At 44.3% G+C, this 26797-nt stretch overlaps 1 protein-coding gene across 1 annotated transcript in view; it reads left to right on the forward strand.

The window, feature by feature from the left end:
* LOC135512031 (choline O-acetyltransferase-like) overlaps window positions 1–26325 on the forward strand; it is a 32618-nt gene extending 6293 nt beyond the window's left edge. The window contains exons 5-15 of the mRNA XM_064933626.1: window positions 2531–2584; window positions 3219–3396; window positions 17959–18136; window positions 18317–18486; window positions 18720–18820; window positions 19116–19244; window positions 19500–19622; window positions 19844–19985; window positions 20395–20457; window positions 20970–21107; window positions 23554–26325. Of these exons, the coding sequence (XP_064789698.1) occupies window positions 2531–2584; window positions 3219–3396; window positions 17959–18136; window positions 18317–18486; window positions 18720–18820; window positions 19116–19244; window positions 19500–19622; window positions 19844–19985; window positions 20395–20457; window positions 20970–21107; window positions 23554–23856 (1579 nt within the window). The 3' untranslated portion in view covers window positions 23857–26325. The remainder of the gene's footprint in view (window positions 1–2530; window positions 2585–3218; window positions 3397–17958; window positions 18137–18316; window positions 18487–18719; window positions 18821–19115; window positions 19245–19499; window positions 19623–19843; window positions 19986–20394; window positions 20458–20969; window positions 21108–23553) is intronic.
* Window positions 26326–26797: the final 472 nt, after the last annotated feature.

A 26797-nucleotide genomic window follows, 5' to 3' on the forward strand; every position in this document is an offset into this window, starting at 1 on the left:
TGGATCAAATACTTATGTCATGCAATAAAATGCAAATTAATTACTTAAAAATCATACAATGTGATCTTCTGGATTTTTGTTTTAGATTCCGTCTCTCACAGTTGAAGTGTACCTATGATAAAAATTACAGACCTCTACATGCTTTGAAGTAGGAAAACCTGCAAAATCGGCAGTGTATCAAATACTTGTTCTCCCCACTGTATGTGAAAGACTCACTCAGGTATGTGAAAGACTCACTTCCTCAGTGTGAATAAGATTAGTGCTGTTTGACTGACAACCAGTTTAATTATACTTGACAGCAGGCATAAACCAAACCAGCTTTACAACAATATTTTCAGCAGGCATTAACCAAACCAGACTTACAACAATGTTTTCAGCAGGCATAAACCAAACCAGATTTACAACAATGTTTTCAGCAGGCATTAACCAAACCAGATTTACAACTGTTTTCAGCAGGCATTAACCAAACCAGATGTGCAACAATGTTTTCAACAGGCATAAACCAAACCAGATTTACAAGTATGTTTTCAGCAGGCATAAACCAAACCAGATTTACAAGCTGCAGTACGTGGAGAGTATCAGTAGCCAGTCTGCATCATCTCTTCTCTACATCTCTGCTGTTTATTAAATGAGCTGTGGTCTGCCAGCCTGACAGACAACACACAAACACACACACAAACACACAATTACACACACACACACACACATGCACAAACACAAGCACACACATACACACACGCAAGACCATCCAGATACAGACTGTGTACTGTTAGTCAACATTAGCTTTTGTCAGCTCACAGTGAGCTAAGTGAAAACTAGCAGGACCTCCAGAACAGCCTGCTAATAGACCGACAGAGACTCTTATTAGATTAGGAGTGAAAGATCTAAGCAGTCCGCTGAGACTGGTGGCCTGCTTAGCTGGCTGCCCTCCTCCTCCCCATCCTCAGCCTCCATACAGGGGTGTGGTGGTGAATGTGTGGTTGGGGGGTGTAATAAGTATCTGTGTGTGTATGTTTGTGTGTGTGTGGTGTAGCCCATTTTGTATATTGATCTGGGGTTTGAACACATAAACACTGAGACAAATGACAGAAAACACCAGGGCTGACGTGGCGCTGTGTTTTGCTCCTTATCTAGATACACATACACACGCACACACACGCACACACATACACACGTACACACAAAAACACACATGCACGCACGAAAACACACACACACGCACGCACGCATGAAAACACATGCACGCACGCACGAAAACACACGCACTCACGCGAACACACACACGCACGCACGCAAAAATACATACACACACACACACGCGCACGCACGCACGCACACAAACATGCGTGCACACACAGCATAGCCCTATAATCTAGTAGAAATGTAATTATAGCTCTCCAATGAGAAAAGGGGGGAGTGGGTTGTGGTGTGTCTTGCGTGCATTTGAAGCATCGTGAGCAGATGGAGATGTTAAAGTAACAGCCTGGAACTGTTTGTCAATCAGTATATGTGGATATTTAAATTAGGGATATGGATGAATAAAATATCCACATGCAGAACAATTATATAGTTCCAATTCAGTAATACATATTTTAGTTATTTATTTAACCAGGCAAGTCAGTTAAGATCAAATTCTTATTTACAATCAAGGCCTAGGAACAGTGGGTTAACTGCCTTGTTCAGGGACAGAACGACAGATTTTTACCTTGTCAGGGATTCGATTCAGCAACCTTTCGGTTACTGGCCCAACGCTATAACCACTATACTGTACATATATGGAGTGTAAGAAGAAGAGTATAGTGTAGAGTATAGTGTGGAGTATATTGTAGGGTATAGTGTACAGTATAGTGTACAGTATAGTGTAGAGTATATTGTAGAGTATATGGTAGAGTATAGTGTAGAGTATAGTGTAGAGTATAGTGTAGAGTATATTGTAGAGTATAGTGTAGAGTATATTGTAGAGTATATGGTAGAGTATAGTGTAGAGTATAGTGTGGAGTATATTGTAGAGTATATGGTAGAGTATATGGTGGAGTACTGTGTAGAGTATTGTGTGGAGTATATTGTAGATTATAGTATATATTATATTGTAGAGTATATGGCAGAGTCCAGTGTACAGTATATAGTAGAGTATATTGTAGAGTATAGTGTATAGTGCAGAGTATATTGTAGAGTATAGTATATAGTATATTGTAGAGCATAGTGTGGAGTATAGTGTAGAGTATAGTGTGGAGCATGGTGCAGAGTATAGTGCAGAGTATAGTGTAGAGTATATTGTCGAGTATATCGCTGAGTATATCGTAGAGTTTAGTGTAGAGAATAGTGAAGAGCATATTGTAGAGTATATTGTATAGTGTATAGTGTAGAGTACATTATTGTATGTTGTAAATTGTATAAGAAGGGTATATTTTAATAATGGATGCCAGTAATTTAATGAATCTACTGTTACATATACACTTTGTATTGTGCCAGTCCTTTTGATGTTGTGTGCTGTGTGCTGAATCAGTCTTTCTATTCTCTATCTTCTCAGATTTGCTGCTCACCTCATCACAGGAGTTCTGGAGTACAAGGAACGTATTGACACGTGAGTGCCCTTAAATACAGTTTGTCCACTCTAGTCTATTCTATACCGTAGAAGGTGAGAATGAAGATAATCTATATTCTACAATATAAAGGGGGAAAAATAACACTTTTATTCATAAAAACAATATACAGACAATCTAGAACAGGGGTATTCACCTCTTATCTTACGAGGTCCAGAGCCTGCTGGTTTTCTGCTCTACCTGATAACTAATTGCACACACCTGGTGTCCCTTGTCTAAGTCAGTCCCTGATTAGAAGAGAACAATTAAAAAATGCAGTGGGACTGGCTTCGAGGTTCAGAGTTGAGTTTGAAGGATCTAGAATGTAAGTGGATAAAACGGTCCTGTAGAGCAGCTGAGGTTGTCTGAAGTCCCATGCCTCTGTGTCTCTGTGTGTTTCCTGGGCCTGCTGCCTGACAGGTGGGCGTTGCCTGTGTATTATTTATCATAAACATAAATAGCACATAGAAACAGAGTACACAGACCTCATCTAGAAAATAAAACAAACAAATATTGATTTATTTATACAGAAACAGAGTACACATACCATGTAGAATATAAATGTCCTCTCCAGAGCAGCTGAGGGTTGTCTGAGTCTCTGTGTCTGTGTGTCTCCTGGGCCTTGGGGTCTGACAGGCGGGTGTTGCCTGTGGACTTTGCTCGGGGCCAGCTGGCAGGGACCCCTCTGTGTATGAAGCAGTATTACCGTCTCTTCAACACATACCGTCTGCCCGGCCACAAGAGGGACACCCTCGTCATCCACAAGCCTGGGTCGACTGAGCAGGAGCACATCATCGTGGCATGCAAGAACCAGGTCAGAGAGAGACTAAGGGCTCGATTCAATCCATAGCGGTGTGATTGAAATGTAAAGATAATTTCCGATTGAGCCGACATATGCCGCGTTTACTGTGAATGCAGTCTCAGCAAACACGGGAACAATGCCTTTAAATTTATATTATGCTGTAGCGCAGGTCTTTAGCGCTACGGATTGAATTGAGCCTTAAGATTGCGTATCAAATGGCACCCTTTTCCTATCCTTATGGGCCCTGGTCAAAAGTAGTGCATTATGACCTTCCGGGTGGCGCAGTGATCTTGGGCACTTGGTTCGCGCCCAGGCTCTGTTGCAGCCGGCCGCGACCGGGAGGTCCGTGGGGCGACGCACAATTGGCCTAATTTCGTCGGTCGTCCGGGTTAGGGAGGGTTTGGCCGGTAGGGATGTCCTTGTCTCATCTGCACCAGCGACTCCTGTGGCGGGCCGGGTGAGTGAGCGCTAACCTCCGACGCAGTGAGTGTTTCCTCAACACATTGTTACGGAGGACGCATGGCTTTCGACCTTCGTCTCTCCCGAGCCCGTACGGGAGTTGTAGCGATGAGACAAGATAGTAACTACTAACAATTGGATACCGCGAAATTGGGGAGAAAAGGGGGTAAAATAAATAAATGTTAAAAAAGTAGTGCATTATATCAAATCTAATTGTACAATTGTCTTCGTAAACAACAGGTATGGACTAACAGTGAAATGCGGGCCCTTCCCAATAATGCAGATAGAAAGAAAAGATTTAGTCAGAACAGAGAATATTGTTTCTCATGATCTGAGAGTCTTTAGGTGTCTTTTGGAAAACTCCATGTGGCTGTCATGTGCCTCTTACTGAGGAGTGAGTGGCTTCCGTCTGCCCACTCTACCATAAAGTCATGATTGGTGGAATTCTGCAGAGATGGTTGTCCTTCTGGAATGTTCTCCCATCTCCACAGAGGAACTCTAGAGCTCTGTAGGAGTGACCATCGGGTCCTTGGTCACCTCCCTGGCCAAGGCCCTTCTCCCCTGATTGCTCAGTTTGGCCAGGTGGCCAGCTCTAGGAAGAGTCATTGGTGGTTCCAAATTTCTTCCATTTAAGAATGTTGGAGGCCACCATTGATTTGATTTGATTATCAATGGAAACAGGATGCACCTTAGCTCAATTTTAAGTCTCATAGCAAACGGTCTGAATACTTATGTAAATAAGGTAAATAAGGTATTTTATATTTGCAGAAGTTGCAGAAGGGTCAGAATACTTTCCGAAGGCAATGTATATCATTTATGTCATAAAGTTCATAAAGGAAAAACGTCAGAAACATCAACATAAACAATAAACAATGTGAAGACCGTTAAAGTAACCATGACTATTAGGGTGGGAAGCCAAGAGTTATCTTTTACAATGAATCTCACTCCCGCCACATGAAAAGGCTGAAAGGGAGGTCGAGGAAAAGAGAGTCTTGCCGTACCTAGTGATGGTTCCAGGAACTATCAATCAGTGGTACATATTAAGAAGCCATCCCTGTGGAGAAATGGAATATTAAATTAAATTACTGATTGAATCTGCCATTTTGCCAGAGAGCCACCTTGAGTCACAAGAACAATTGATCAGGTTGCGTCCCAAATGCCCCCCTAACCCCTATGTAGTGCAATACTTTTGAAAAGGACCCATAGGACTTTAATTAGCCAGCTGCCATATGGACCGATGTACAGCAGGACTTTAGTTAGCCTGCAAACTTGTGGACCGATGTACAGCAGAACTTTAGTTAGCAAACCACCATATGGACCGATGTACAGCAGAACTTTAGTTGGCAAGCTGCCATATGGACCGATGTACAGAATCAAATCAAATCAAATCAAATTTATTTATATAGCCCTTCGTACATCAGCTGATATCTCAAATTGCTGTACAGAAACCCAGCCTAAAACCCCTAACAGCAAGCAATGCAGGTGTAGAAGCACGGTGGTTTGGAAAAACTCCCTAGAAAGGCCAAAACCTAGGAAGAAACCTAGAGAGGAACCAGGCTATGTGGGGTGGCCAGTCCTCTTCTGGCTGTGCCGGGTAGAGATTATAACAGAACATGGCCAAGATGTTCAAATGTTCATAAATGACCAGCATGGTCGAATAATAATAAGGCAGAACAGTTGAAACTGGAGCAGCAGCACGGCCAGGTGGACTGGGGACAGCAAGGAGTCATCATGGCAGGTAGTCCTGGGGCATGGTCCTAGGGCTCAGGTCCTCCGAGAGAGAGAAGGAGAGAATTAGAGAACGCACACTTAGATTCACACAGGACACCGAATTGGACAGGAGAAGTACTCCAGATATAACAAACTGACCCCAGCCCCCCGACACATAAACTACTGCAGCATAAATACTGGAGGCTGAGACAGGAGGGGTCAGGAGACACTGTGGCACCACCCGAGGACACCCCCGGACAGGGACAAACAGGAAGGATATAACCCCACCCACTTTGCCAAAGCACAGCCCCCACACCACTAGAGGGATATCTTCAACCACCAAGTTACCATCCTGAGACAAAGCTGAGTATAGCCCGCAAAGATCTCCGCCATGGCACAACCCAAGGGGGGGTGCCAACCCAGACAGGATGACCACATCAGTGAATCAACCCACTCAACCTACAGCAGAACTTTAGTTAGCAAGCTACCATATGGACCGATGTACAGCAGAACTTTAGTTAGCAAGCTACCATATGGACCGATGTACAGCAGAACTTTAGTTAGCCAGCTGCCATATGGACCGATGTACAGCAGGACTTTAGTTAGCCTGCAAACGTATGGACCGATGTACAGCAGGACTTTAGTTAGCCTGCAACCGTATGGACCGATGTACAGCAGGACTTTAGTTAGCCAGCTGCCATATGGACCGATGTACAGCAGGACTTTAGTTAGCCTGCAAACGTATGGACCGATGTACAGCAGAACTTTAGTTAGCAAGCTACCATATGGACCGATGTACAGCAGAACTTTGTACATCCAGAACGCCGCAGCCCGTCTGGTGTTCAACCTTCCCAAGTTCTCTCACGTCACCCCGCTCCTCCGCTCTCTCCACTGGCTTCCAGTTGAAGCTCGCATCCGCTACAAGACCATGGTGCTTGCCTACGGAGCTGTGAGGGGAACGGCACCGCAGTACCTCCAGGCTCTGATCAGGCCCTACACCCAAACAAGGGCACTGCGTTCATCCACCTCTGGCCTGCTCGCCTCCCTACCACTGAGGAAGTACAGTTCCCGCTCAGCCCAGTCAAAACTGTTCGCTGCTCTGGCCCCCCAATGGTGGAACAAACTCCCTCACGACGCCAGGACAGCGGAGTCAATCACCACCTTCCAGAGACACCTGAAACCCCACCTCTTTAAGGAATACCTAGGATAGGATAAAGTAATCCTTCTCACACCCCCCCCTTAAATGATTTAGATGCACTATTGTAAAGTGGCTGTTCCACTGGATGTCATAAGGTGAATTCACCAATTTGTAAGTCGCTCTGGATAAGAGCATCTGCCAAATGACTTAAATGTAAATGTAAATGTAAACTTTAGTTAGCCGTCTACCGTATGTACCGATGTACAGCAGAACTTTAGTTAGCCGTCTACCGTATAGACCGATGTACAGCAGAACTTTAGTTAGCCAGCTGCCATATGGACCGATGTAAAGCAGAACTTTAGTTAGCAAGCTACCATATGGACCGATGTACAGCAGGACTTTAGTTAGCCTGCAAACGTATGGACCGACGTACAGCAAAACTTTAGTTAGCAAGCGTATGGACCGATGTACAGCAGAACTTTAGTTAGCCTGCAACCGTATGGACCGATGTAGAGCAGAACTTTAGATAGCCAGCTACCGTATGTACCGATGTACAGCAGAACTTTAGTTAGCCAGCTGCCATATGGACCGATGTACAGCAGGACTTTAGTTAGCCTGCAACCGTATGGACCGATGTACAGCAGAACTTTAGTTAGCCAGCTGCCATATGGACTGATGTACAGCAGAACTTTAGTTAGCCTGCAACCGTATGGACCGATGTACAGCAGAACTTTAGTTAGCCAGCTACCGTATGGACCGATGTACAGCAGAACTTTAGTTAGCCAGCTGCCATATGGACCGATGTACAGCAGAACTTTAGTTAGCCTGCAACCGTAAGGACCGATGTACAGCAGAACTTTAGTTAGCCGTCTACCGTATGGACCGATGTACAGCAGAACTTTAGATAGCCAGCTACCGTATGTACCGATGTAGAGCAGAACTTTAGTTAGCCTGCAACCGTATGGACCGATGTACAGCAGAACTTTAGATAGCCAGCTGCCGTATGTACCGATGCACAGCAGAACTTTAGTTAGCCTGCAACCGTATGGACCGATGTACATCAGAACTTTAGTTAGCCAGCTGCCATATGGACCGATGTACAGCAGAACTTTAGTTAGCCTGCAACCGTATGGACCGATGTACAGCAGAACTTTAGTTAGCCAGCTGCCATATGGACCGATGTACAGCAGAACTTTAGTTAGCCTGCAACCGTATGGACCGATGTACAGCAGAACTTTAGTTAGCAAGCTACCGTATGGACCGATGTACAGCAGAACTTTAGATAGCCTGCAACCGTATGGACCGATGTACAGCAGAACTTTAGTTCGCCGTCTACCAAATGGACCGATGTACAGCAGGACTTTATTTAGCCTGCAACCGTATGGACCGATGTACAGCAGAACTTTAGTTAGCCTGCAACCGTATGGACCGATGTACAGCAGAACTTTAGTTAGCCGTCTACCGTATGGACCGATGTACAGCAGAACTTTAGATAGCCGTCTACCGTATGTACCGATGTAGAGCAGAACTTTAGATAGCCAGCTACCTTATGTACCGATGTACAGCAGAACTTTAGTTACCCAGCTGCCATATGGACCGATGTACAGCAGAACTTTAGTTAGCCGTCTACCGTATGGACCGATGTACAGCAGAACTTTAGATAGCCAGCTACCGTATGGACCGATGTACAGCAGAACTTTAGTTAGCCGTCTACCGTATGGACCGTTGTACAGCAGAACTTTAGTTAGCCTGCAACCATATGGACCGATGTACAGCAGAACTTTAGTTAGCCAGCTGCCATATGGACCGATGTACAGCAGGACTTTAGTTAGCCAGCTGCCATATGGACCGATGTACAGCAGGACTTTAGTTAGCCTGCAAACGTATGGACCGATGTACAGCAGAACTTTAGTTAGCCTGCAACCGTATGGACCGATGTACAGCAGAACTTTAGTTAGCCGTCTACCGTATGGACCGATGTACAGCAGAACTTTAGATAGCCGTCTACCGTATGTACCGATGTAGAGCAGAACTTTAGATAGCCAGCTACCTTATGTACCGATGTACAGCAGAACTTTAGTTACCCAGCTGCCATATGGACCGATGTACAGCAGAACTTTAGTTAGCCGTCTACCGTATGGACCGATGTACAGCAGAACTTTAGATAGCCAGCTACCGTATGGACCGATGTACAGCAGAACTTTAGTTAGCCTGCAACCGTATGGACCGATGTACAGCAGAACTTTAGTTAGCCGTCTACCGTATGGACCGATGTACAGCAGAACTTTAGATAGCCGTCTACCGTATGTACCGATGTAGAGCAGAACTTTAGATAGCCAGCTACCTTATGTACCGATGTACAGCAGAACTTTAGTTACCCAGCTGCCATATGGACCGATGTACAGCAGAACTTTAGTTAGCCGTCTACCGTATGGACCGATGTACAGCAGAACTTTAGATAGCCAGCTACCGTATGGACCGATGTACAGCAGAACTTTAGTTAGCCGTCTACCGTATGGACCGTTGTACAGCAGAACTTTAGTTAGCCTGCAACCATATGGACCGATGTACAGCAGAACTTTAGTTAGCCAGCTGCCATATGGACCGATGTACAGCAGGACTTTAGTTAGCCAGCTGCCATATGGACCGATGTACAGCAGGACTTTAGTTAGCCTGCAAACGTATGGACCGATGTACAGCAGAACTTTAGTTAGCCTGCAAATGTATGGACCGATGTACAGCAGAACTTTAGTTAGCAAGCTACCATATGGACCGATGTACAGCAGAACTTTAGTTAGCCGGCTACCGTATGGACCGATGTACAGCAGGACTTTAGTTAGCAAGCTACCATATGGACCGATGTACAGTAGAACTTTAGTTAGCCTGCAACCGTATGGACTGATGTACAGCAGAACTTTAGTTAGCAAGCTGCCATATGGACCGATGTACAGCAGAACTTTAGTTCGCCGTCTACCGTATGGACCGATGTACAGCAGAATTTTAGTTAGCCTGCAACCGTATGGACCGATGTACAGCAGAACTTTAGTTAGCCAGCTACCGTATGGACCGATGTACAGCAGAACTTTAGTTAGCCAGCTGCCATATGGACCGATGTACAGCAGAACTTTAGTTAGCCTGCAACCGTATGGACCGATGTACAGCAGAACTTTAGTTAGCCTGCAACCGTATGGACCGATGTACAGCAGAACTTTAGTTAGCAAGCTACCATATGGACCGATGTACAGCAGAACTTTAGTTAGCCGGCTACCGTATGGACCGATGTACAGCAGAACTTTAGTTAGCAAGCTACCATATGGACCGATGTACAGCAGAACTTTAGTTCGCCGTCTACCAAATGGACCGATGTACAGCAGAATTTTAGTTAGCCTGCAACCATATGGACCGATGTACAGCAGAACTTTAGTTAGCCAGCTGCCATATGGACCGATGTACAGCAGGACTTTAGTTAGCCAGCTGCCATATGGACCGATGTACAGCAGGACTTTAGTTAGCCTGCAAACGTATGGACCGATGTACAGCAGAACTTTAGTTAGCCTGCAAATGTATGGACCGATGTACAGCAGAACTTTAGTTAGCAAGCTACCATATGGACCGATGTACAGCAGAACTTTAGTTAGCCGGCTACCGTATGGACCGATGTACAGCAGGACTTTAGTTAGCAAGCTACCATATGGACCGATGTACAGTAGAACTTTAGTTAGCCTGCAACCGTATGGACTGATGCACAGCAGAACTTTAGTTAGCAAGCTGCCATATGGACCGATGTACAGCAGAACTTTAGTTCGCCGTCTACCGTATGGACCGATGTACAGCAGAATTTTAGTTAGCCTGCAACCGTATGGACCGATGTACAGCAGAACTTTAGTTAGCCAGCTACCGTATGGACCGATGTACAGCAGAACTTTAGTTAGCCAGCTGCCATATGGACCGATGTACAGCAGAACTTTAGTTAGCCTGCAACCGTATGGACCGATGTACAGCAGAACTTTAGTTAGCCTGCAACCGTATGGACCGATGTACAGCAGAACTTTAGTTAGCAAGCTACCATATGGACCGATGTACAGCAGAACTTTAGTTAGCCGGCTACCGTATGGACCGATGTACAGCAGAACTTTAGTTCGCCGTCTACCAAATGGACCGATGTACAGCAGAATTTTAGTTAGCCTGCAACCGTATGGACCGATGTACAGCAGAACTTTAGTTAGCCAGCTACCGTATGGACCGATGTACAGCAGAACTTTAGTTAGCCAGCTGCCATATGGACCGATGTACAGCAGAACTTTAGTTAGCCTGCAACCGTATGGACCGATGTACAGCAGAACTTTAGTTAGCCTGCAACCGTATGGACCGATGTACAGCAGAACTTTAGTTTGCCAGCTACCGTATGTACCGATGTACAGCAGAACTTTAGTTAGCCTGCAACCGTATGGACCGATGTACAGCAGGACTTTAGTTTGCCAGCTACCGTATGGACCGATGTACAGCAGGACTTTAGTTTGCCAGCTACCGTATGGACCGATGTACAGCAGGACTTTAGTTAGCCAGCTACCGTATGGACCGATGTGGAGCAGGACTTTAGTTTGCCAGCTACCGCATGGACCGATGTACAGCAGAACTTTAGTTAGCCAGCTGCCATATGGACCGATGTACAGCAGAACTTTAGTTAGCCTGCAACCGTATGGACCGATGTACAGCAGAACTTTAGTTAGCAAGCTAACGTATGGACCGATGTACAGCAGAACTTTAGATAGCCTGCAACCGTATGGACCGATGTACAGCAGAACTTTAGTTCGCCGTCTACCAAATGGACCGATGTACAGCAGGACTTTATTTAGCCTGCAACCGTATGTACCGATGTACAGCAGAACTTTAGTTAGCCTGCAACCGTATGGACCGATGTACAGCAGAACTTTAGTTAGCCGTCTACCGTATGGACCGATGTACAGCAGAACTTTAGATAGCCGTCTACCGTATGTACCGATGTAGAGCAGAACTTTAGATAGCCAGCTACCTTATGTACCGATGTACAGCAGAACTTTAGTTACCCAGCTGCCATATGGACCGATGTACAGCAGAACTTTAGTTAGCCGTCTACCGTATGGACCGATGTACAGCAGAACTTTAGATAGCCAGCTACCGTATGGACCGATGTACAGCAGAACTTTAGTTAGCCGTCTACCGTATGGACCGTTGTACAGCAGAACTTTAGTTAGCCTGCAACCATATGGACCGATGTACAGCAGAACTTTAGTTAGCCAGCTGCCATATGGACCGATGTACAGCAGGACTTTAGTTAGCCAGCTGCCATATGGACCGATGTACAGCAGGACTTTAGTTAGCCTGCAAACGTATGGACCGATGTACAGCAGAACTTTAGTTAGCCTGCAAATGTATGGACCGATGTACAGCAGAACTTTAGTTAGCAAGCTACCATATGGACCGATGTACAGCAGAACTTTAGTTAGCCGGCTACCGTATGGACCGATGTACAGCAGGACTTTAGTTAGCAAGCTACCATATGGACCGATGTACAGTAGAACTTTAGTTAGCCTGCAACCGTATGGACTGATGTACAGCAGAACTTTAGTTAGCAAGCTGCCATATGGACCGATGTACAGCAGAACTTTAGTTCGCCGTCTACCGTATGGACCGATGTACAGCAGAATTTTAGTTAGCCTGCAACCGTATGGACCGATGTACAGCAGAACTTTAGTTAGCCAGCTACCGTATGGACCGATGTACAGCAGAACTTTAGTTAGCCAGCTGCCATATGGACCGATGTACAGCAGAACTTTAGTTAGCCTGCAACCGTATGGACCGATGTACAGCAGAACTTTAGTTAGCCTGCAACCGTATGGACCGATGTACAGCAGAACTTTAGTTAGCAAGCTACCATATGGACCGATGTACAGCAGAACTTTAGTTAGCCGGCTACCGTATGGACCGATGTACAGCAGAACTTTAGTTAGCAAGCTACCATATGGACCGATGTACAGCAGAACTTTAGTTCGCCGTCTACCAAATGGACCGATGTACAGCAGAATTTTAGTTAGCCTGCAACCATATGGACCGATGTACAGCAGAACTTTAGTTAGCCAGCTGCCATATGGACCGATGTACAGCAGGACTTTAGTTAGCCAGCTGCCATATGGACCGATGTACAGCAGGACTTTAGTTAGCCTGCAAACGTATGGACCGATGTACAGCAGAACTTTAGTTAGCCTGCAAATGTATGGACCGATGTACAGCAGAACTTTAGTTAGCAAGCTACCATATGGACCGATGTACAGCAGAACTTTAGTTAGCCGGCTACCGTATGGACCGATGTACAGCAGGACTTTAGTTAGCAAGCTACCATATGGACCGATGTACAGTAGAACTTTAGTTAGCCTGCAACCGTATGGACTGATGCACAGCAGAACTTTAGTTAGCAAGCTGCCATATGGACCGATGTACAGCAGAACTTTAGTTCGCCGTCTACCGTATGGACCGATGTACAGCAGAATTTTAGTTAGCCTGCAACCGTATGGACCGATGTACAGCAGAACTTTAGTTAGCCAGCTACCGTATGGACCGATGTACAGCAGAACTTTAGTTAGCCAGCTGCCATATGGACCGATGTACAGCAGAACTTTAGTTAGCCTGCAACCGTATGGACCGATGTACAGCAGAACTTTAGTTAGCCTGCAACCGTATGGACCGATGTACAGCAGAACTTTAGTTAGCAAGCTACCATATGGACCGATGTACAGCAGAACTTTAGTTAGCCGGCTACCGTATGGACCGATGTACAGCAGAACTTTAGTTCGCCGTCTACCAAATGGACCGATGTACAGCAGAATTTTAGTTAGCCTGCAACCGTATGGACCGATGTACAGCAGAACTTTAGTTAGCCAGCTACCGTATGGACCGATGTACAGCAGAACTTTAGTTAGCCAGCTGCCATATGGACCGATGTACAGCAGAACTTTAGTTAGCCTGCAACCGTATGGACCGATGTACAGCAGAACTTTAGTTAGCCTGCAACCGTATGGACCGATGTACAGCAGAACTTTAGTTTGCCAGCTACCGTATGTACCGATGTACAGCAGAACTTTAGTTAGCCTGCAACCGTATGGACCGATGTACAGCAGGACTTTAGTTTGCCAGCTACCGTATGGACCGATGTACAGCAGGACTTTAGTTTGCCAGCTACCGTATGGACCGATGTACAGCAGGACTTTAGTTAGCCAGCTACCGTATGGACCGATGTGGAGCAGGACTTTAGTTTGCCAGCTACCGCATGGACCGATGTACAGCAGAACTTTAGTTAGCCAGCTGCCATATGGACCGATGTACAGCAGAACTTTAGTTAGCCTGCAACCGTATGGACCGATGTACAGCAGAACTTTAGTTAGCAAGCTAACGTATGGACCGATGTACAGCAGAACTTTAGATAGCCTGCAACCGTATGGACCGATGTACAGCAGAACTTTAGTTCGCCGTCTACCAAATGGACCGATGTACAGCAGGACTTTATTTAGCCTGCAACCGTATGTACCGATGTACAGCAGAACTTTAGTTAGCCTGCAACCGTATGGACCGATGTACAGCAGAACTTTAGTTAGCCGTCTACCGTATGGACCGATGTACAGCAGAACTTTAGATAGCCGTCTACCGTATGTACCGATGTAGAGCAGAACTTTAGATAGCCAGCTACCTTATGTACCGATGTACAGCAGAACTTTAGTTACCCAGCTGCCATATGGACCGATGTACAGCAGAACTTTAGTTAGCCGTCTACCGTATGGACCGATGTACAGCAGAACTTTAGATAGCCAGCTACCGTATGGACCGATGTACAGCAGAACTTTAGTTAGCCGTCTACCGTATGGACCGTTGTACAGCAGAACTTTAGTTAGCCTGCAACCATATGGACCGATGTACAGCAGAACTTTAGTTAGCCAGCTGCCATATGGACCGATGTACAGCAGGACTTTAGTTAGCCAGCTGCCATATGGACCGATGTACAGCAGGACTTTAGTTAGCCTGCAAACGTATGGACCGATGTACAGCAGAACTTTAGTTAGCCTGCAAATGTATGGACCGATGTACAGCAGAACTTTAGTTAGCAAGCTACCATATGGACCGATGTACAGCAGAACTTTAGTTAGCCGGCTACCGTATGGACCGATGTACAGCAGGACTTTAGTTAGCAAGCTACCATATGGACCGATGTACAGTAGAACTTTAGTTAGCCTGCAACCGTATGGACTGATGTACAGCAGAACTTTAGTTAGCAAGCTGCCATATGGACCGATGTACAGCAGAACTTTAGTTCGCCGTCTACCAAATGGACCGATGTACAGCAGAATTTTAGTTAGCCTGCAACCGTATGGACCGATGTACAGCAGAACTTTAGTTAGCCAGCTACCGTATGGACCGATGTACAGCAGAACTTTAGTTAGCCAGCTGCCATATGGACCGATGTACAGCAGAACTTTAGTTAGCCTGCAACCGTATGGACCGATGTACAGCAGAACTTTAGTTAGCCTGCAACCGTATGGACCGATGTACAGCAGAACTTTAGTTTGCCAGCTACCGTATGTACCGATGTACAGCAGAACTTTAGTTAGCCTGCAACCGTATGGACCGATGTACAGCAGGACTTTAGTTTGCCAGCTACCGTATGGACCGATGTACAGCAGGACTTTAGTTTGCCAGCTACCGTATGGACCGATGTACAGCAGGACTTTAGTTAGCCAGCTACCGTATGGACCGATGTGGAGCAGGACTTTAGTTTGCCAGCTACCGCATGGACCGATGTACAGCAGAACTTTAGTTAGCCAGCTGCCATATGGACCGATGTACAGCAGAACTTTAGTTAGCCTGCAACCGTATGGACCGATGTACAGCAGAACTTTAGTTAGCAAGCTAACGTATGGACCGATGTACAGCAGAACTTTAGATAGCCTGCAACCGTATGGACCGATGTACAGCAGAACTTTAGTTCGCCGTCTACCAAATGGACCGATGTACAGCAGGACTTTATTTAGCCTGCAACCGTATGGACCGATGTACAGCAGAACTTTAGTTCGCCGTCTACCAAATGGACCGATGTACAGCAGGACTTTAGTTAGCCTGCAACCGTATGTACCGATGTACAGCAGAACTTTAGTTAGCCTGCAACCGTATGGACCGATGTACAGCAGAACTTTAGTTAGCCGTCTACCGTATGGACCGATGTACAGCAGAACTTTAGATAGCCGTCTACCGTATGTACCGATGTAGAGCAGAACTTTAGATAGCCAGCTACCTTATGTACCGATGTACAGCAGAACTTTAGTTACCCAGCTGCCATATGGACCGATGTACAGCAGAACTTTAGTTAGCCGTCTACCGTATGGACCGATGTACAGCAGAACTTTAGATAGCCAGCTACCGTATGGACCGATGTACAGCAGAACTTTAGTTAGCCGTCTACCGTATGGACCGTTGTACAGCAGAACTTTAGTTAGCCTGCAACCATATGGACCGATGTACAGCAGAACTTTAGTTAGCCAGCTGCCATATGGACCGATGTACAGCAGGACTTTAGTTAGCCAGCTGCCATATGGACCGATGTACAGCAGGACTTTAGTTAGCCTGCAAACGTATGGACCGATGTACAGCAGAACTTTAGTTAGCCTGCAAATGTATGGACCGATGTACAGCAGAACTTTAGTTAGCAAGCTACCATATGGACCGATGTACAGCAGAACTTTAGTTAGCCGGCTACCGTATGGACCGATGTACAGCAGGACTTTAGTTAGCAAGCTACCATATGGACCGATGTACAGTAGAACTTTAGTTAGCCTGCAACCGTATGGACCGATGTACAGCAGAACTTTAGTTAGCCAGCTACCGTATGGACCGATGTACAGCAGAACTTTAGTTAGCCAGCTGCCATATGGACCGATGTACAGCAGAACTTTAGTTAGCCTGCAACCGTATGGACCGATGTACAGCAGAACTTTAGTTCGCCGTCTACCGTATGGACCGATGTACAGCAGAATTTTAGTTAGCCTGCAACCGTATGGACCGATGTACAGCAGAACTTTAGTTAGCCAGCTACCGTATGGACCGATGTACAGCAGAACTTTAGTTAGCCAGCTGCCATATGGACCGATGTACAGCAGAACTTTAGTTAGCCTGCAACCGTATGGACCGATGTACAGCAGAACTTTAGTTAGCCTGCAACCGTATGGACCGATGTACAGCAGAACTTTAGTTAGCAAGCTACCATATGGACCGATGTACAGCAGAACTTTAGTTAGCCGGCTACCGTATGGACCGATGTACAGCAGAACTTTAGTTAGCAAGCTACCATATGGACCGATGTACAGCAGAACTTTAGTTCGCCGTCTACCAAATGGACCGATGTACAGCAGAATTTTAGTTAGCCTGCAACCGTATGGACCGTTGTACAGCAGAACTTTAGTTAGCCAGCTACCGTATGGACCGATGTACAGCAGAACTTTAGTTAGCCAGCTGCCATATGGACCGATGTACAGCAGAACTTTAGTTAGCCTGCAACCGTATGGACCGATGTACAGCAGAACTTTAGTTAGCCTGCAACCGTATGGACCGATGTACAGCAGAACTTTAGTTTGCCAGCTACCGTATGTACCGATGTACAGCAGAACTTTAGTTAGCCTGCAACCGTATGGACCGATGTACAGCAGGACTTTAGTTTGCCAGCTACCGTATGGACCGATGTACAGCAGGACTTTAGTTTGCCAGCTACCGTATGGACCGATGTACAGCAGGACTTTAGTTAGCCAGCTACCGTATGGACCGATGTGGAGCAGGACTTTAGTTTGCCAGCTACCGTATGGACCGATGTACAGCAGGACTTTAGTTAGCCAGCTACCGTATGGACCGATGTGGTGCAGGACTTTAGTTTGCCAGCTACCGTATGGACCGATGTACAGCAGGACTTTAGTTAGCCAGCTACCGTATGGACCGATGTGGAGCAGGACTTTAGTTTGCCAGCTACCGTATGGACCGATGTACGGCAGAACTTTAGTTAGCCAGATACCGTATGGACCGATGTACAGCAGGACTTTAGATTAATCTATTTTGAGGTCCTATAATAAAGCACATCAAATCAGATGTATGTTTTAACCTGTAAATTTTCTAACAACTTTTCATGTTCATGAAAAATTTCCGCTCGGGTACAATAAAATTAATCCTAATACAAACATTTTTGTTTTCCCTCTTCTCAGTTCTTTGTGTTGGACCTAGTTGTAAATAAGAAAAAGCTGAAAGAAATGGACATCTTAACCCAGTTGGAGAAAATAGTGAAGATGGCGGAGAACTCAGAGGAGAGACAGCCTCCATTTGGTCTGCTGACCTCTGATGGAAGAACAGAATGGGCCCAGGCTAGAGAAGTGCTCATCAAAGGTTTCACTTCAGACACCTTACAGTCTGCATTATATCATAACTATAATAATAACGCAGATATCAAGTAGTAATATCCTCATAGTAATAACTCGAAATAAATCTCGGCAAGACTATGAGAACACATATATTTGCATAAACTCACCTAGTCTGTCTGTCTCCCTTCCTCCCTCCCTCCCTTAGATTCGGTAAACAGAGAGTCATTGGCTGTGATTGAGAAGTGTCTGTGTGTGTTGTGTCTGGACAACCCCAGTGGGATGGAGGTTGGGGATACCAGCCGAGCCCTGCTGATGCTCCATGGAGGAGGCCATGAGAAGATGGGGGCGAACCGTTGGTATGACAAGCCAATGCAGGTAAGGCCATGCCAATGGCACCACGACCCGTATTCATACAGTGTCTCGGAGTCCGAGTGCTTATCTAGGACCAGTTTATCCTTTTACAGAAGATAATACAGAATAAGATAATATGGATGGGGTTGACCTGATCCTATATCAACACTTATAAATAAAGGCCCTGGGCCCGTGGAATGGAATAGAAAGAAGCGTAGACAGTTCCATGTAGGATGTGTAACCCTCCTCTATTTCAGTTTATTGTAGGGGAGGACGGAGTCTGCGGAACAGTGTGCGAGCACTCACCCTTCGAGGGCATCGTTCTGGTGGCATGTACTGAATACCTGATGAAATTTATGTAAGCAAAGGAACAAAACATGAATGCATCCTTATGGTGGTAGATTTATGTGGAGTTGACAACTGGTATCCCCCAAGGTTCTATTTTGGGTTCTGTGCAATATAGTTAACAGCCAGTTTATTACATTATACATCTTAAATCAGATCATTCACATTTAGAGCTAATGTATTAATCAAATCAAATCAAATGTTATTATTTGAGGTCTGGCATAAAGCAGCATGCTGTTGATGAATAATACATTTATAAATAATAATACATGATTCTAAGGAAGTCATGTGACGTGCTCTCTCCACAGGACTGGAAGTCCCTCCAAGATGGGGAGGGCCACCAGCGTGTCGGAGCTTCCTACTCCTGCTAGACTGCTCTGGAAGACCACACCTCACATCCAGGACCTCTTGAAGGCCTCTGCTGAGAGACTACAGAGGTAAGACACACACGCACGCACGCACGCACGCACGCACGCACGCACGCACGCACGCACACACACACACACACACACACACACACACACACACACACACACACACACACACACACACACACACACACACACACACACACACACAGCATAGCCCTGCCATCTAGTAATCTACTCTTAATCTTACCCCCTCACTACAATAACCAATGCATTTTGAATCCAAACGTTGTTTCTTATTCATCAATATTTTCTATTCCTCAGGCTGGTTAGAGATCTGGACATGGATGTGCACAAGTTTGAGGTCTATGGAAAAGAATTCATCAAGAAACAGAAGATGAGCCCAGATGCATACATACAGGTGGCTCTACAGCTGGCATTCTACAGGTACAGTACACCTATATGAAATGTATCTAAAATAACATGTGGTCGGTTGTTTTGACAAATTATACTGTATCAGCACACTATTAATTTTAATTCATTGTTTGCTAATTAATGACAGTCAAACCTCAAGGAATTTTGTTTCGTTGGTCACACATAAAGTGAATTTATGGAAGTGTCTCCATTGATATACAGTAATTATATATATTTTATTTTTGATTTCTCAGATGCAATGGAAGGCTGGTGTCCACTTATGAAAGTGCATCTATCCGTCGTTTCCATGAGGGCCGGGTGGACAACATCCGCTCAGCGACCTCCGAGGCTCTGGCCTTTGTGAAGGCCATGACGGACGAGAAGGCATCTCTCTCTGTGAGTCATTTTTCTTACTTAGTCCCCCAATTACTGGGCTACTCCCATTATACTGTTCATCATGTCCTCTTAACTGGTGCCACCGCCTCCCTCCCACCAGAGCCGAGAGTCCGTTGTTCCAGCCACAAACACACAAGCAATGCACAGAAGTGCACACACACACACACACACACACACACACACACACACACACACACACACACACACACACACACACACACACACACACACACACACACACACACACACACACACAAAAGCAGCTGATCCCTCTACATATTTCAAGCACAATCTCTCATATGACTCCTTGTCTCCTCTCATAACATGTTCAAAGTGGAGTAATCATATTTAGCTCATAGGACTTAATGTAATTATTTATTTATGATCTTGTTTGTATTACATTTGACAGGATTCTGAAAAGATGAAAAAATTGTGGGATGCAATTAACGCCCAGACAAATTACACAATCACAGTAAGTGTAGATATTTGAATAAACTGTCCATTGCATAAGTCAATTTGATAAAGAGAAACATCTTTTTCAAGGCCTAGATTCAATCAGATCAAGCATTAACCGCTGCTCTTGTGATCCTTGTCACGAAGCCACACCTGCCCCACTTGCATTAAAGGTTCAGAACGAGAGAGTGTAGCCTATATAGAAATAATGACGCGAAATTGAAAATCATTCAACAAAATAATGAGGATTTCTATCAGCCTAATCGAGGTGTAGATTACATCTCACATTCCAGTGTTCGAACTTGTAAACAAGGCTGCATGGGATTTCTCTTAATGCAACTCTGTGCTTCCAGTGGCAATGTCCGCTTTAGTTATAATGCCGGTAGCCACTTTTTGATTTGACAGCTCTAACGCAGTTCCACCTCAGACACCGCCAAAAGCTATGCAGATGTTGGCTAAAACAGATCTGATTGAATTGGGCCCTAACTAGCTTAACTACATGGAGCGCTAAGGGTTCTTGGTGTTTCACAGGCTATTACAGGGTTGGGGATAGACAATCATCTTCTCGGACTCAGAGAGATCGCAAAAGAGCTCAAGATGGAGAGGCCGGAGATTTTCACAGATGAAACCTATGTGGCCAGTAACCAGTTCATTCTCTCCACCAGTCAGGTATACCCTCTAGTCATCACTTTGCTATGTGGCTATTGCTAGTGCAGCCATAATATATGCTATATAATATGTGCAATTTAGCAGACGCTTTTATCCAAAATCATGCATGCATACCTCTAATCTCAGTATTTGACAAGCAGCTAGATGACAATAATATTATTTCAACCAATTGTGTTATAACTATTTATTACATATATATATATAAATCATCTATGAAGTAATCAGTAACAGTTTATATAACCTACTTATAAATCCCTAGTTAAAGTATACCTGAGTATACCTGAGTAGATGGCAGTGGCAATTTTAGCAATATTAACACTGAGCAAAAGGCTAGAGCTGCCACTTTCAAGGAGCGGGACACAAATCTGGACGTTTGTAAGAAATCCCGCTATGCCCTCTGATGAACCATCAAACAAGCAAAGTGTTAATACAGGACTAAGATTGAATCCTACTACACTTGCTCTGATGCTCGTCGGATATGGCAGGGCTTGCAAACTATTGCCAACTACAAAGGGAAACCCAGCCGCAAGCTGCCCAGCAACGTGAGCCTACCAGATGGGCTAAATGCCTTTTATTCTCGCTTTGAGGCAAGCAAACTGAAACATGCATGAGAGCCCCAGCTGTTCCGGATGACTGTGTGATCACGCTCTCTGTAGTTGATGCAAGCAAGACCTTTAAACAGGTGAACATTCACAAGGCCGCGGAGCCAGACGGATTACCAGGATGTGTACTCAGAGCAAGTGTCTTCACTGACATTTTCAACCTCTCCTTGACCGAGTCTGTAATGCCTACATGTTTCAAGCAGACCACCATAGTCCCTGTGCCCAAGAACGCGGAGGTAACTTGCCTAAATGACTACTGCCCTGTAGCACTCACGTCTGTAGCCATGAAGTGCTTTGAAAGGCCGGTCTTGGCTCAAACAACACCATCAACACCATCATCCCGGAAATCCTAGACCCACTCCGATTTGCATACTGCCCCAACAGATCCACAAAGATAACACAACCGAAATTGAACTCCACACTGCCCTTTCCCATCTGGACAAATGAAACATATATGTGAGAATGCTGTTCATTGACTACAGCTCAGCGTTCAACACCATAGTGCCTACAAAGCTCATCACTAAGTTAAGGACCCTGAGACTAAACACCTCCCTCTGAAAATAGATCCTGGACTTCCTGGAGGGCCGCTCCCAGGTGGTAAGGCCAGACACATCTGCCACGCTGATCCTCAACATGGGGCCCCTCAGGGGTGCGTGTTTAGTCCCCTCCTGTACTCACAGTTCACCCACAACTGCGTGTACCCGCGCACATTGACTCCGTACCGGCACCCCCTGCTGTGCTCACTTGAACAGGAAGGTGGCGCGGCGGTCCTTGTTGTGGGCAAATTTTGTCATCAAACTTTGTCATCAAACTTTGTCATCAAAGTCTGGCATTCTCTGGATTTATGGTGCTTTCAAGACATATGGGAACTCAAAAAAAACATGGTCGAATCATGATATCAGTGATCTTCAGGCAGGTTGGAGCTCTAGAAAGAGGCGCGAGTTCCCGACTTCGGAATTCCCAGTTGGATGACCGTTCAAAACATATTTTCTCAGTCGGAACTTGTTTTTTTCCAGTTGTCTTGAATTCACTGAAGTCTGAGATTTCCCAGTTCCAAGTTTCCAGTTGTTTTGAACATGGCAGAAGTCATGCTGGATTGAAAGCATGGCCAATGTATTCAACCTTTTCTGGTCCATGGTGTTGCATGTGAATGTTTATCCTTTTTAAGCTTGGAAAAGAGACCCTTAAACCCAGACTTGGACTACACACCCTCTCCACTGAATAGCTGGCTACTGACTGCTTTGCAATGCTTGCCCCTGATTTGTTCCAACCCATCATTGTTGAATTTGAATGTTTATGTCCAATAGCCGATGAGCACCGATACGTTTTATCTATAATTTTTCTTCAAATGACAAGGATTGAAAAGGATTAGCCAGTAGATTGTCGACTTGATTCATGATAATGACTGCTTGTCTAGCTTGCCAGCTAAGATTTTGAAAGTATTATATTGACATGATCAGTCCAATCAAAGCTACGGTAGATTTGACGTCATTTTATCTGCATCCAATGATCTTGAGCTTTCTTGGATGGGCATTACCAATCCCTACACTCTGTGTTGTCCGCTGGCTGCCCCTCCACTACAGAAAGCACTGATCTAGGCTGAAACACCTGCATTTGGGAGCTGCCTTACACAAGAAAGCAAAAAAGAGACCATGCTTGTATGCGGCTTTATTAACTGAATGATTATTTACATTGTTTACAAACTGATATGTGACACGTATTAATGCCAAAATAACATGCAAAACAGACAACAAAAGGGTGCCCCACCTGCCCTGAATAATGGGGCAGGTAGATGGGTATTAACCACTGGTAGATGGGTATTAACTGGTATACATCCTCCTCAGGTCCCAACCACAGTGGAGATGTTCTGCTGCTATGGCCCGGTTGTTCCTAACGGCTACGGGTGCTGCTACAACCCCCAGTCAGACCACCTCCTCTTCAGCGTGACCAGCTTCCACGGTAGCACCGAGACCTGCTCGGCAGTGTTCATCAAGGCTCTAGACGAGGGCCTCGTAGAGATGAGGGATCTGTGCAGGAAGAGTAATAAGCCTCAGAGCAGCGCTGCTCCTGCTGCCTCGAAGGCGGTTGAGAATAACCAAGGAGCAGGCAGCAAGCTTCCAAGCACACTTCAGAAAACAGGGAAGTAATTCATACCAATGTAGCTTATGACGGCTTCAGAGTCACACTCAACTTCCGCCGCATCCCGGTATGTCGTAAAAGGAGCGTTAACTAGTTGTCCTGTGTGTATTTTCATGTTTGTGCAAACAGGTTTTTGTTTTACGACTTATTCTCTCAATTCAATCAGAAAATATGAAGCCTTAACTATGTAACTATGTACATAAAACTAAGAGTTAATTATTTAGCTGTAATGACTACAAAGAATTAAACATGGAAAAAAACGTAGTTGTAGAGTCTCATTCATCATTGACACTGTGTGGGAGTCAAGACAGAGCAGAGATATCTGGTCTACTAATAGGAAACTAAAGCCATGCCTCCTATTTCAGCACTGTAGTGACGGACAGCTCCTCTTCACCGAGAGGATGAATGAACTAGCTCCTAAATGATCTCAGTGTATGTACGCTCAACATATATTCATCAGCTTTGTTGAAACAACTCCTAAATATATACCGGAATATACCATTATTCACATTTGTCATGCAAACAATCATATTGTAACTAATGGGATTAAAGTAAACTAGGTTTAAGATCGTCAATATAAGGACGATGACAAAAAGGGATTTCTATCAGGTAAAGTCTAAAGGATGACAGGCACTTTAATGTTCTATATTTTTTACTTACGTTTGTTAAGAAATTATATTAAATACATGATATGTGAAGAATAACAGTTGACGGATATACAGGAGCTCATTGCTTGAGACAAAAAATACTTCAATGATTCTTAATTCAGTAGCAACCGTTGCTATGTATCAGTATATTTGTGCTGTGAACCATATTTGTCATGTCCTATATGTGTGTATATGTGACGCAATATTTTGAGTAATGAAAATGTCTGTGTTACCTTACTGCATCAGTTCAGTAGGATGAACTGAGCTTTACTCACTAAGTGGTGATAATGTAATGTGAATCATTGTGTGTATGTTTCTATAGTATACGAGTTGTAGTGTAGAAACATTAAGAATAAAATACAGTCATTCAAGGCTTTACTGTGCAATAATATAATAGCTTACGCAGCAAGGCTTGCACATGCAATTCATATGAAATCTATTCATTATCTTAGCTATTTTTGGTATTCAGCAATATTTTGGTCACAGTAGAATGTAGAATGTGTTAGAACATATAATACAGTAATGTCCTCTTGTGTGTAATAGAGAAGTGTCTTATTGTAACAAGCAAAAACCTGCATGTTTTAGATGATGGTCTCATGTTCAAAACCTGTCAGTTTGTCCTTGTAAATGTTTCATTACTATCACAAATATTGAAGTCAAGAGTGTTTAAATGTTAAATGTTGCTGTTACATGTTATTGTTGTTTTGTGTTAATAATGTATTTTGCTGGACATTTGAATGTGAACCAGGTGACAGCGCAAGTATTTTATCAGATGTACTTCTTCTCACTTTATACCTCACGTAGTCACCCTATCCTCCTTTCTCTCTCTAGTTCCCTGTGCATGCACAATGAGGAAAAGAAGTCTTAGAAATGCACTTTAAGTGCACTTAAAAAAGCTTAAAAATCAATAAAAAAAGGTCTGCTTGTTGTTGTACCTGTATATGAGTCCATACAAAACATAAACAGGTTTGCCTTAAACTTTTGACTGATATGCTTACAGTACAGTATTTCTAGAGGTATTTCCATAGGTATAGGTAGTAGAGATTATGTGCAGGATTGTCTCATACCGTTTCATCAAGTGGATGTGGTGATTCTGTGGAAGAGGAAATGTGTTACCTGTTTGTGTGACGTATGGAAATGAATAGGAATGTAGTAGTGGTGTTGATATGCTGGTTTTTGAGTTTCATATTTTGATTGCTTTCCTAATGGCACCATTTTCCTTTTATATTGCACAACTTTTGACCAGGATATTGCTCAAAAGTTGTGCACTATATAGGGAATAGGCTGCCATTTGGGATACAAACTTTATATATTGATATTGGTCTAATGTGTGTTTCCACTCATATTATGGAATCTAAGGCATTGATTGATACTGATTGCAGTAGCGCAGAATATTAGCTTGATTCACATTTAAAGGCAAGGTTTCCCCTTTCGTGACGCCCTCTATTCACGGTAAACAATGCATGTCAGCTCAATCGGAAATTAACTTTACATTTCAACCACGCTACAATTCAGATCTTCAGTGCTACAGATGGAATCGAGCCCTAAGTCCATGCTCATGTTATCGTTAGTGATAGGGAGAGTACTGTAGTTTGTGCTGTATCAATTCTATTTCTTTTATATAGTCAATTGAATTTTCAGTGAATGCATACAAATCCAGTAAAACATTGAAAAGCTTATTTATTTTTGTAGTTAAATACATACATTTATTTTCATCCAAAAACCAAGATGATATACGCACTTGAATTGTATTGGAGATATTTATGAGAATATATTGTAACCTTTTGCTGTGTAGAGAATACTGCAATAAATAAAATGAATTCCAAAATATCACAAGGCTAGCTTCTCCTTGGAATAACACACTCAATTCCTAGGTCAGTCCTCAGCTGTGAAAGGGGGTGCAAGAGAGCGAGTGTATTCCAAATGGCACTCTATTCCCTACGTAATGCTCTAACATGAAAGTACTGCACTCTATAGGGAATAGGGTGCCATTTGGGACAAACAGGGACACAATCCGTTAAATATAAAGTGTATGGGAGTAGCCTACAGTATACTGTAGTAAGTCTCTAATGAACATCTGTGTCAACTGCCACACCAATTGGAGGTTTAACAACCAGCCTGTTTTGCCTGAGTCAATCTGTGTGTATTATAAGGTCACATCTCTAACCCATAGAAATATCAAAACGAGAATGGAGATCCATTCATTGGTATATTCAAAATGGCCACCGGTCCACCCATCACAGAACATAGACTTGAATGGGTATCTCTATTCTACTCATTCAATTTCAATGTCTTACACAAT

The sequence above is a fragment of the Oncorhynchus masou genome, chromosome 24 (genome assembly GCF_036934945.1).
Source record: "Oncorhynchus masou masou isolate Uvic2021 chromosome 24, UVic_Omas_1.1, whole genome shotgun sequence".
Classification (NCBI taxonomy): Eukaryota; Metazoa; Chordata; class Actinopteri; order Salmoniformes; family Salmonidae; genus Oncorhynchus; species Oncorhynchus masou.